This window comes from Cryptotermes secundus, unplaced genomic scaffold, assembly GCF_002891405.2.
Source record: "Cryptotermes secundus unplaced genomic scaffold, Csec_1.0 scaffold843, whole genome shotgun sequence".
NCBI classification, from domain to species: domain Eukaryota; kingdom Metazoa; phylum Arthropoda; class Insecta; order Blattodea; family Kalotermitidae; genus Cryptotermes; species Cryptotermes secundus.
Window position 1 is genome coordinate 767,722 of NW_019731994.1, and position 13,545 is coordinate 781,266.

Sequence of the window (13,545 nt, forward strand, 5' to 3'; positions counted from 1 at the left end):
AAGCTAGGTGTTGGTTGCTGATCAAAGAAAACAAGTTTACATGATGCATCCATATCTATAAGCAAGCACATTAAAAGGTAACAATATTTATGCTCAGAATATAGAGAACTTTGTTGTCAGAACATTAAACAGGTGTATTATTACACTCCATTAGAATATTCTTATGAAGTAATAACCTAAGGTGCACTTCCTAGTGGTGAAAAAATGTTTCTTGTTAATGAGTGATTTCATTTCATTGTTTTATGTTGATTGCTAAGAGAGATATGCTGGTTTATCCAAACACTAGCCCAGTGAAGGGTAAAAGTGAACTCTACATCAGGCCAGCAGGAGATATGGGTAATCAAATGCTATTATGCCAGCAGGAGATATGGGTAATCAAATGCTTGGTACTTCAAAAGTTAATAACAACAGGTAAAAACTAAGCAACCATCCAAAATATTAAGATTACAGTCTTCTGGAATGTGACACCATGTATTTTTGGTAGATGTGTATGCCTCCAACTTCAGAGTCAGGGAGTGACACTCTTCTACCCTGAAGATGGAGGCAGCAGATTCATCTAAGACACTGGTACCTATTCACCAGACTACCAAGTGTCACAATTTTAATATTCTCTGCAGTGGGAAGCTCAAACCTCCTCTGCAATGTCACTACTCTTTTCAGCATCTGTGCCCGTGTTCAGCACCATCCTCAGTACACTGCACTTCATCACAATGAGTAAAGTCTGTGTAATTCAATTTGCTAAATCACAACAATGTGTCCACCAGTGTAAAATAACAAAAAAAGGCTGTCTGATATAGTATTGTTACTTAGGTCACTTTTGTTCACTGGAGCTGCATTGTCACCCAGACAGCGGTTCTTGGATGAACAAGCCCACCAATCTCGCAGTTCACCGTTCGTGTCTCCCCATTGACTACGAACAGGGCTTCATTGGCCGGTGTGACCATGTAGTGGCCGAACACTCCAGAGGCCGCAATGGGCCGGTTTGGTGCGTCCCACTGGGCAAGGGCAGGGTGCATGGCCCTGCCCACCCCCGTGATCATCTCCACTTTTCCTACAGCAAGATAGCAACAGCATAAGGTGACACAAGAAGGAGGTGTTACTAACAGCCTCAACACATCAAGCAACCATCTCCATACACACTGCAGCCAGACATGTCACATGGCATTTGTAAACATCTGCAAGATCTGGCAGAGACCTTGAAGTTTAGTTATCATCTGTGATATCATGTAATCTGATAGCTCATTACCGACATTTCAGAGGAAGGTCCTGTCTCCAGGTTACAAAGGTTACATAAACATGGGGAAAAGAACAGGAGCCAATAGTGGAGAGTGGTAGTAAGGAGTGACAGACATACTGAGGGCAGATCAAAGTGGAGGCGAGAAAATATAGGAAAAGCCAGACTACATTTTGCCACATCCTAGAGGACAGAATTCTTTGTAAACACTGTGTCATAGAGAAGCCACTTTCTGTCCATTTAAGAAATATCTGTAACAGCATGTGGTCAGACCTTTATGCTGACACAAAACAAGAACATAAGCAGAAATGAAATCCAACAGAAAAACAACCAGATACACACATTTTGATTATAAAAAGAATTTAGACATAATTAAGGAATTAAATATACAACAAATCGTGGAATTCAGAGTAAATTACATGTCTAATTGGATGAACCATATTCTCAAAATGCCCTGCCCAAGACTCCCATTCCAAATGGTCAGACACCAACTAAATGATTGAAGATCTTTTGGAGACCCAACAGACCACTAGGCCTAGGATGTAGAAGGTTAACAACAATGAACGAAGTCATTTCAAGTTATCAGGTATGTGAGTATGGAGTTGGTATCCCGTGTTCCAGAGTGTCTGTCTCTATCATCGGTGATTACTATGACGAATGACTGTCACGTCCACACAAATTTATACCACAGAGAATGCTCTCAGATGTTACAGCATGGACCACTGAGGCAACAGTGGACAGAGTCAGGCAGCCGGTCATAATCCTTGTTGCTTGTCGCCGGTCCTTCCTTACAATGTCTCCAGATGGCTCTCCCTGCTTTTGTCATGATTGTGGCTGGGTACTGCGAATAGCTTACAAGGGAATCCTATATTTGTGTTGAAGTTACAGGGGTACAGTTGAATCTTGATGGCCTCCTTAACCATGAAATCTATGCGATTTGTTGTTCTGGCCAGGCCAGTAGAGTACACAGCTAACAGCCTGAGAAGACTTCACTCTGTAGAGTCACCATGAAAAGTTCAAATAATATACATCTAACAATAACAATGACCCAAGTTCATAACATGATTACTTTAATGATTTATTGTGATGTATTGTTGCAAGAAAGTGATATTTTATAAAGATACGTGTGGTTATAAATTATTGGAGCAGTCAACCATTATAACATCCACATATAATTCTGGATGATGTTTGTTAGAACTGTTTAGGAATAGAATCCTAATACTCCATATAGGTGACAGTGGTATATTTGTGCCTACAATGATGAAGAGAGAGACAAAAATATAGATGATTTTTAGATTAAGTACATTTGAAGGCAAATGCATAAATAACAGAATAAAATGGTATGGGCACATTTTAAGAATGAATGAAGAAAGAATTCCAGAGCAAGTTTGGAACATGAAATTAACCCGTTGCCGTGGTTCGACGTGTATGTTTCATCAGGGATTTAAATCGTCTGGGGGGGTTCGACGTGTATGTTTCGTCCAGCTGCACACCTATGTTATAACGCCCATAATAATTGATGGTTTTGCTGTAGATTGTTAGATTTTTCGCTGGCCTGTTGTCAGTGGAACAGAGTATAAATAAGACACGACTTTATCTGCGCCTAGTCATCGTTACATATGCCTGTCTTGCAGCAAAGTTCCTGTGGCTCTGGCGAGCGGTTCCTACGTCGTAGTCTTATGAAAGGCGTGTTTTCTTTGCTTTGAAGATATAAACAACAGAGACGTGATGTGTACTGTGTTTATCATATACTATTGCCCTGAGCTGGCCACTCTAACACACTCAATTGGAATTCTTAGAATAAAGGTTGTCCATAAGTTTATTCTCGCATGATCCATTGATTTCGCACAGTACAAAGGCCCAGTTCTTAGAAAAACGCCACAATTTAAGGCAGAACACTGTGGTCACCCCCTGAGACGATACGGATGTGTGTGGGGGAGGGAAAAAGAACTCATTCCTTCATGTAATATCGCGCCAGTTGACGCCATTTTATCGTACTGACCTTGGTGGTCGTTTCGAGGGATGACCATAAATATTTTTTTGAGCCAGCTAGGCTCTGCTTTCGTGCTCTACATACCAGCCAGTACTTAGAATAACTTCATGAATTCTGTGGTCACCCCTACGACATCTACAGCCGCCAAAATGGATGGAATATCAAAGGCATAGCAACAAACCCTTGTTATGATAACTCGTAACGTTGAATTTACTGCAGCTGACCTCACTAGCTTTACTGCTCACGGAAGGACATTTCCTTGAACTGTACCCCTCACGGGGAAGAGGATTAGGCCGTACAGAAGCTGTGTGGTTAAAAAAAAAGAGCAAAAGGAAAGATTCACAATATCGGAGCGAGGAATGGGGGCACCGTTGGGTTACACGAGTGCTTCAAGGCCTTTCTTACACTGCTCAAATAGATACCGGGCGCTCATATTATAAGGTAAGGTTATAAAAACCATCTTTTAAGATCATTTTAGTGAAAGTTTCATGCTTCAAGGCGTACCATTCACTGCTCAAATACTAAAAAACCTGCTTCCATTGAAGATATAAAGGGCGCTCATATTATAAGGTAAGGTTATAAAACCACCTTTTAAGATCATTTTAGTGAAAGTTTCATGTTCCTATCTCATAGAATTTAAGAACAATGATGAATAAATCATTTTCGAGCAAAATTTAAATGGCCGGCTGAATATATTACCGCAGGAGACGCAGCCGCGGAATTTAAATTACCGCGTCAAAGGGTTAAAAAGAAAATTCTCAAGAAGTAAACAGGGACCAAAAATGGCAGTAACATTTTACAGAAAAGGAAGGAAGACTATGAGGGGAAACTATGGGGAGCCTTGTGTGCTACAGAATATCGCGGCATGTAGACTCATTACTGGATAACAACTGTGAGATAACCAACAAACAAGCATGTTTCCATGGCAACAACTGAACTACAACAATGAGGAGTGGTGTTCTCTGTGCAGTTACAAGATGTTACAAGCAGAACAGTTTGTGGAAAGACTCAGTCAGTTAGTCAAAAGTTGCTGGTAGCTGAGGCCAGGGACAGTTCAGGAACCCAAAGGATGATGAATGCCCACCATTGGTAGCCACTACCGAGCAGCGGCCAGGGAAGACTAAGAAGACTTTTGTGTGCTATGATTACAGTGATCTTTGGAGTGTGTAACTCAGTGAAACTGTCGTAGTTATTTGTAGTTGCATTCTGTAAGTGTCCAGTAATTCCAATTACCAACACAAACCTCGTCTACAGTCTCATTCAATTATGTGACAATATAAAGTGAAAATGTCTAAGCAAGAGGAGGATAAGAATAAGAAGAACTGCAATAATTGAGATCTCAGGTGGTCACCTGTTTCACATGAGCTGATATCCTGTTTGTCCATAGTTCTGCTATGTGAAGGAGACGCAGCTTGTGGCAATTTGTCCCTACCTGCACAGCATATCTTTACATTCACTGTGAGCTCATCATGACTGACGTGTAAGATAAAGAAGATGCCAGGACATTTATGGTGTTGAGGACAGAGCACTGTTCGCATAGTGGGGGGTTGAGTCCAGCTGGGTCCACTTGGCACATTGCCCACTTACTGGCCCATTGTACCTGCCCTGGGTGATTACAATGATGGAGAATTTGGTGGAGTGAAGATTGGCAGGGGAAACCGAAGTACTCGGAGAAAGCCTGCCTCAGTGCCACTTTGTCCACCACAAATTCCACTTGATGATACCCAGGTTCGAACCTGGGCTGCTGCAGTGGGAAGCTAGCGACTAACCGCTTGAGATACGGTGCGGCCTTTACAGAACCCTGTTACTGAGGCATTACCCCATCAATGGACACAGGTGATGTTCTATGTGTAACATTCTTGCATATATTTGCTTACCTGTCACAAGGTTGAGGAACAAGATATCCTCTTTCTCTGTCGCACTGGCATACAGATCGTAGCCATGTGTGGTTTGTGATGGGTAGAATGTGATGTCACTGATGTTCAACGTTGTCTTCACATCAAATGAGAACTTCAGACCACTTTCTGCCAAAAGAAACTCACAGATCACCAACTAAGATCACAATTCTTGTGGTTTGTTCATATGAAACATCTAATCACATGAAACTACAGCACATTCTTGGGCCAGGCTAACAAACCCGGCCAACTGATTCACTTGTATGTTGTGCTACGATCTAGAATGCATGAAGCCTTGCCACTTACTATGCACCCTCATGGGTTTTGCTTACTTTGGTTTTGGGGGCAGGCATTTAAGAATGGTTTCACATTATGGGCTGGCCACTGAACCTGAATAAGTATGATTCCCATAACAATTTTACATCACAGAACATACAATCAGAAGCACAATCATCTGACACATGCATCACTATCTGCAAGGTATTAGTGTATTTAGTCTTTTACCTGTTTATGGCTTAGTGAATGACCATGTCAATAGCTTGGAATTTAGAGAGAGGATCATTAGTAAATAACCAAATGGAAAGGATGTCGAAGAAGGTGGTTATCAATTAATATTTTCCTGGATGGACTGAGGAAAACCATGACAAAACTCAAACAAGATGGCTGGTCTTCAACCTGAGATATGAATGTGGGATCTTCTGAATATGAAGCATCAGTACTACCTTCTTGACTGTGACATTTGGTAAAATGCAGATCTAAAATGACACACAGTAACTTCCAGTTATGCTTATGAGCAATAATAGGAAGCAAAGCAATCAAATTACAGTCTATTTAGTGTCCATTCTACAGGCTTCCTTCATGATCTCTGGAAGTCTGACTACTTTGTGGTCACATCTCTCAGAGAAGTTCAGAATATTTTGCAGTATTTGAGGCTCTCACAGTAGTCGCCTTGGAGAGTTCTGTCTTCTGGGATACAGTGCCGTTCATTCTATTGAAAATCTGTCTGCCTCATTCTTTGACTCTGGATATGGAGGTGACATTCTCCTCTGAAATGTATGCTGACTGTATGGCATTAGATCACAAAAGAGAATGCTTCAAAACATTCTGCCACAGCTTTTGATGACAGGTCCATGTACCATGGTAACTGATCTAAGTAACCAAGATTTGATAATCCAATGGTGGCAAATATTAAGACCATGGTTTTCTGGGATATGATACCATGTAGTTTGGCAGATAGGTTTCAGAATTTCAGAGCAGAAGAAGCAACCCTGAAGACAGATATAACATGTTCCTCCACAATGTTGGTACAGCTGTTTACCAGAGTATATGGTTTCACTTCGGTGATAAATGTACTCTTCAATAACTAATTAAAGTAAGCGGGTATGAAGAGATTCACAAAGAGCTGTCAGTGAACCCTATCCTCAGTTACTTAGATCCACTTCACATCTATGCAAACTATTTCTCTAAAATTCATTTTGAAACTCTCTCTCTACCTACACCCACAGCTCTGAAATAAATTGTTCACACAGGAACATTGACACAATAATTTTTATGTATTTATTATTATCCCAAGCACATGTTACTGGATACAAGAGCACAGAAAGTCAGCTTGGCATGAAATGAAAGCCATTATATCAACTGAGGAGTTCCAGCTTCTGTGATATACTGCTCTGTAGTCCACTGAAACTCAATCGACATTTTGAATGAAAATTCCACCTCCATATTCAGGATCAAAATATAAGCCAAGCAACAAACCAGCATGAAGAAGGTTAATTTTCAACAGACTACAGGACATTATCTCCTAGAAGATAGAACTCTTCAAAACGTCTGGTGTGAGAACCTCAAAACCTACAGTTACATAAACTGACATGTATGCTTTGGGTAAGCTATGATAAGTCAGTCAGTATTTCCAAGCACTGCAGCCCTCTCAAAGTGTGGTGGAGGTTCAGGAACCAGTCCAAAATTATGGACCTGAATGAGTGAAATTCTTTTATGATTAATGTACCAAATCTTGGTACTACGTTTATGAAGGATAGCTCCTTGTGGCCTTGAAAACCGGCTCATACAGCCAGAAGAGTAAGCCCCTAAAAATCACGACATCAGTCACGAGGATCAATTCAGCTTTTCACTGAACCCATCAGTCAGGAAATTTGGTGTAACAACATTTAATTCAGATTTACAAGTTATTAAATACTGCCCTTAAGTGGATAGTATTCCTTGCTTCTTATTCAAGATGTCCCAAGTTCAAATCTCAGCCCAGGCACCAGGTATCATGACTGAGAATTTCTGTGGTATTTGTCAGTCCCTCCAGGCATGTGCCAGAATAGTTCTTCAAATTATACCATGACTGCTTCCTCAAAATCCTTTCCAATTCATTATTCACTAATTATTGTAACACTCAATGCTGTATAATGTGAGGTATGTCAGCATCATTAAATAAACCCCAAATTATTAAGACCTGCCAACTCACCAGTAACTTCCTGCACCACTAGAGTCACTCCATCATGACCTCTGTCCAATGTGACGACAGAGCGACTGTTGGGGGACACATGAGGATGCCCAAACAATCCAGTTTTGTGAGCGAGCACTGTATCTGTCAGGTAGTCGAGCAGGATCTGCCCTGTTGGCCGGCCTGTGATGGGTTCCTCACATTCCATGATCACAAAGCCGTCTGCAAAACACATGGCTCTGTCTCATATATAGACGCCTGGCATACCAGCCCTTGCCTTTCAATGTTAGAACATCCTTAGAGACTTGCATCAATTAAAGTCTTGAGTGCTTTTCTTTATGGTATCTATATTATCACCCAGTAGAGTCACATCAGCAGCATAGACCAACAGCTGATGTGTCCTGTTTAATTTCAGTACCACCTGGTTTTCCTGGACCTTCCTAATGGCATATTCTAAAGCAAAGATGAAAAGGAGTGGAGATAAAGCATCTCCTTGTTTTAGACCATTCTGGATAGGAAATTTATCAGACAAATGTTTACCTACATGGACTTTACTATACGTTTTGTTTAAACACATTTTAATCAGCCTGACTAGTTTCATGGGTATCCCAAACTCTATCAGAATCTTGTACAATACTTCCCCCTTAACTGAATCATAGGCTTTCTTGAACTCTACAAATAGCTGATGTACTTTCTCATTGTACTCATATTTTCTCCAGATATCTGACGAATGCAAAAGAGCTGATCAGTAGTTGATCTGTTACATTGAAACCCACACTGATGATCCCCAATAATTTCATCTATGTATGGACTTAACATTGAGACAAGAATATTGGATAAAATTTTGTATAAAGTTGATAGCAGTGATATTCCCCGATAATTCCTACAGTCCATTTTATCACCCTTTTTGTGAACTGGTACAATAATAGACACAATTTTTCTGTATGCCAAATAGAATTACGTGTAAATAGCTTATGAATCTTAGAACGTAATATTTCACCTCCTGCTTGAATAAATTCTGCCAGAATTTGATCACTACCTGGTGATTTATACCGTTTCAATTTTGCGATAGCATTTTCAACCTCAAAAGGGCTAGGATCAAGTACTAACAGTTCTGCTGTATGGATTTCTATCTGCCTAACATCACTGACCCTATGTACATTCAATAACTGAGAGAAGTAGTTCTTCCACCTATTCAAAATGTTGTGGGAATCTGCAAGCAGGTCACCATTCTCATCCTTCACTAAGGTATTGCTAGGTTGGTAACCCCTCTTAAAGTAATTTATTCCTGTATACAGGTCTCTAATTTTCTTGTTCTTACTGGTCATTGCAAGCTCATCAATTTTGCCTTTCAGATATTCCCTCTTTTTGTTCCTGAAATGCCTGCTGGTTTCACATCTTATATTGTTCAGATTATCCCCATTTAACTTGCTTGGATCCTGTAACCATTGCAATTTGGCCTGCTTTCTTTGATCTAATAATTTTGAGCATCCTTCATCAATCCAAGGCTTATGCTTTTTCAGTTGATAGTATCCTAGTCTATCCTTGGCAGAAATTTTTATATTCTCTCTAATAGTTTCCCAAGCTCTATTAACATCCACCTCAGTGTCCAAGTTTTCCAGAGCCGCAAACCTATTTGAGATTTCAACACATTACTGCTCTTTACCCTCTACCTCATTTAATTTCTTGAGATTGAACCTCTCCATATGAATTTTGTGCGTTGTTTGCTTGCTCACTGCCAGTCTTTCCCTAACCTTTGCCACCACAAGGTAGTGGTCAGTATCACAATCTGCTGCCCTGAATGATCAGACATCGAGTATACTTGAATGTCGTCTCCCTTCTATCAAAATATGGTCAATTTGATTGTGTTTCTTCCCATCAGCAGATGCCCAAGTAAATTTATGGATGTTACGATGTGGGAACATTGTACTTTTGACAGTAAGATTTTTTGATGTGGCAAAGTTTACTACTCTTAACTCCATTATCATTACTAATTTCATGCAAACTCTCATTCCAAATCATTTGTTTGAAAATGTCTTCCCTCCCTACTTTGGCATTGAAATCTCCTAACAAAATTTTCATAGGGTACTTCGGGAATTTATCAAATACATGTTCTAGTCATTCATAGAACCTGTCATTTATGTCATCAATTTTATCTTCTGTTGGGGCATGAACATTCATAATGATATCACATCAGCAACCTTTTAGTATTATATATGATATCCTATCACTAACGAACTCTACCCTCTTACCTGCTGATACGATTCTCTTATGTATGTAAAAACCTGTATATAATTCATGATTCTCATTCCCCTTTCCATAGAAAAATGTATATTCACCTGCTGGTGCGATGCCACCTCTGACCCATCTGACTTTCTGTACTCCCACTAAATCTAACTTGTAGTATACAGTGTTCCTACAAGATATTTTTGTTCAAAATCCATTGGGAATCAAGAAGGGGGTGAGAGAAAATATAGAATATAGCAAATATTTTCTACTGTTCGCCCTTGATTTTTCACTTGTCATGCATGAGCAGAAGAGCAGGTTTGTTCAAGAATTAATTTTTAATTTCTCTGAACCTACTAGAAGAATATGCATTTCCTGAACTTAATGTTATGAGGTAACATGCACAGGGTTACTCACACAGAGCAGAGAACTGTATGTGGCGTGGCACACAATTGTATGGCGTCAAGTCAATACTTCTAGTGTAGCGCATGTTGGCCAAGTCCAGCTTGTACAGCCCACGCTGGTTTGTGTGCGTCACGTACCCATACTTGAACATGTGCGTCATATCCTAAACAGTACACAAGAATATCTGGTTCAAGGAACAACTTCACATGGTTGGGGAACTTGTTTTTCATACTAGTATTCAATTTCTTGGCTGAGCCACTGTCTTAGTACTAGTGACTGTAAGAAGTATAAAGCTAGGGTGGCCCCAGTGGCATGACTGTTTAGATTTTTAAACTGTCCCTGTGATATCAGCAATGGCCATATATTCAGGCTGGTGGGCTATAACACCAGTTTTTTTTTATGCTAGTGGGGTGGGACTAAGTCCCTTGTACTGCGGCCACTTCTGGCCTATTGTACCAGGCCCAGATGATAGGTGAGGGTGATTGTGGAGAAATTGGTGGAATGAAGATTGGCAGGGGAAACCGAAGTACTCAGAGAAAACCTGCCCCAGTGCCACTTTGTCCACCATAAATCCCACTTGACCAGACCCAGGATCAAACCCGGGCTGCCGCGGTGGGAAGCCAGCGAATAACCGCTTGAGCTTTGTGCAGCCAATATCACCAGCTTAGAAAGACTTTACAAGCTGCACATCTGTACCAATGCCAAACTGTGAAAGTGAAATTTACAGCTCCTATCTGCACGTAGATGACATTAGGGGTACATAATTAATATGGTTTACAAAAAGGTTTAAACTCATGTTAAATAGGATGTTCTCACAGTGGTAAATATGAAGAGAATGACCCTCTGGGATGTGACACCATGCCACCTGGGGGTAGTTTACGAAGATTTTGGAGGAATATATTGTCTCCATCTTCAGTGTTGGACAATAAGTCAAGCAGAGTTTCTTGCTTGGCTTACTCTTTGAACTTAGAATGGGCAATATTGATCTACCCCACAGAAATGAAGTGAAGTACCTGGGCATGCATCTTGATAGAAGACTGGCATGGGCAGAGCACAGCAAATCCAAAAAATGAGAGGGGGGGGGCTTCCTCCACGCTATGTTGGGTCCCATCCCAGGTTACAGTGCTCTTCAACAGCACAAAATACAGCCCATAACTGTGAATTTTCTTGACATCATTTTAGCCATGTGACTAAGTAAATTAAAGTAAGTGTGCATGGAAGATATGTTACACGGTGTCATGTAGTGCAATGTACTGTGGTGTAGTGCAGAATAATTGTGTGTTTCTAAATGATGCATTTGCGAATGTGTGTCTTGGTAACATGTTTAATAACACATTCAATTAAGTCTGTCTAGTAATTTGGCTGAATTATATATGACCTTTGTGTACTGTAATATTACTTATTGTAGGTTTCCATGGTGTTCCAGTGCTGATGCTGACTGTTCTCTGGGTCTTTGCATCATGTCAATGTGGGCCCTCATCCATATGACACAAAGACCCAGGAGAATCAACATCAAAATAGCCAGGCATCCAAATGTTTCAAAATCACAAAATCAGACTACATGTACGCAAGGTCTTGTTGCCCTAGTATCACAATCTTTCAGTGGACATTATCACTCCTTCCATTTGAAACTTGGCTGCCAGTATCAGTGAGAGGCTTACATCCGTTGTACCTGGACAATAAAGGTCAGAGTCTCCATCTCTGATGAATTCAGATTTCTACAGAAGAAAACAGTTGTGACCCCCTAGTTTCCCACAGAACTGACTTTGGACAGTCCTATTATCTGGGATGCTTTGCCATGTAGTCTGTTAGAAGTTCACTGACAGTCCTCCAAAATGTTGGATACTATCTACTGGAGTACACACTGTTACATGGCCTAATTAAGGTCCTTCTGTGACAAGTGTACAGATTAACTAAAGATGAGAGCAAAAAGGTTAGCTGCATCAGTGCCTGCTGGCTGACATCTACTTCCTGTTGACATGATTTTGTAGCAAATTTCATCATTTAAACTGATGTGTGTCAGTGAAGATGTGATGATATCATAATGGTTCTCACCTGTATGGGGGGCATGAAGAGGCCTCGCACGAGGTCAAACTGTCCATCAATGGGCTCAGGGTGCACTGTGTGATGCTTTCTCTTCTGGGCTGCATCCCGGATAATCTGTATGGTTTTGATGCCCTGGTTGTTTTCACTACGCCAGTTCAGGACCCACACCTGGTCAAGGTGTGGGACATAGTGAAGCTCGACTGGGTACTTATCTGTCACCACAACCTACACATGTCAACAGATACCTCCATGTTACAAACTGTTTGCCAGGCACCACGTAACTGGACCCAGTCATGATTTCATATAATTATCTGAGAGATGGCCAAAAATACTGATCTGATCAACAGTAATCTGCAAGGGGTTCTAATGTTGTGTAGTTTTGCCCACCAGTGTTTCAGAGGACTCCATTAGCTCCATCTTCTGGGACATTCAGTGTACTACACAGCATTACAATCCAGAAGACTGTACTCTACAGTCACCACTGTGAGAATTTCAAATTCAGCACAATAATGTGCAAAGACTGCAAATCTTGTTAAGTGGGTACAAATATTTCAGATGAACATGCCTCCTTCAGCTTAGAAGTCAGCCAAATAAAGAAAATGGTAGGTAACATATATAAATGAAAGGAGAAAATTTGTTATGGAAGATAGGCGTGTCTACTTTTATATAATCTACCAATTTCCTAATTTGGCCCATTTCTACAAGCAGGTGGAGGCAATAAATTCCTCTGAAAGTGTTGGCATCTGCCTACCAGACTACACAGCACCAAATGCCAGAAGAATGTAAATATAATATTCACCAGTCAAAGTGCCTCAAGTCTCAACAGTTTGTAAATCTGTTTTAATGTTTAATATTATTTGGAGCAGTTACTGTCTCACAGTTAGTAGCCTGTCCACTCATTATGTCACCATACCACCACTGCTGTCATGGCACTGTCCTCTTCTTTCATCTCGTCTCTGCCTTAACACAAATATCCCATGATTCAGAACACTTACTGCCTCCTGTCTGCTTCTGCTTACATATTTGTGCTACACTGAACTCTACTCAAACACTGTGCTGTAGTGGGTCTTCCTGTGTTGTTATACATGGTAGAGTCATTAAGTTCGTGGAATGTGGTTTTATCGCATCATATTACAAGGCATTCATATACACTTATGCAGATTCACATCGGCCCTCAAGATAGTCGCCATTGGCCACTATGCAAGTCTGCCAACGTTGATATAGCTGTCGAAAATACCGCTGAAACATACTGGCAGTAGCAAATTGAGTGGCCTCCATAGTCTAGAGGTAATGTTCC

General features: G+C 40.7%; 1 protein-coding gene across 1 annotated transcript in view; it reads right to left on the reverse strand.

Annotated features, from left to right (window-relative positions):
* Positions 1 to 547: 547 nt before the first annotated feature.
* Positions 548 to 13,545, reverse strand: part of LOC111867483 (follistatin-related protein 5) — a 50,801-nt gene continuing 37,803 nt past the window's right edge. Inside the window, exons 12-16 of the mRNA XM_023857407.2 lie at positions 12,258 to 12,473; positions 10,215 to 10,365; positions 7,593 to 7,793; positions 5,105 to 5,251; positions 548 to 1,051 (exon numbers count right to left, since the gene is read on the reverse strand). Of these exons, the coding sequence (XP_023713175.1) occupies positions 822 to 1,051; positions 5,105 to 5,251; positions 7,593 to 7,793; positions 10,215 to 10,365; positions 12,258 to 12,473 (945 nt within the window). The 3' untranslated portion in view covers positions 548 to 821. The remainder of the gene's footprint in view (positions 1,052 to 5,104; positions 5,252 to 7,592; positions 7,794 to 10,214; positions 10,366 to 12,257; positions 12,474 to 13,545) is intronic.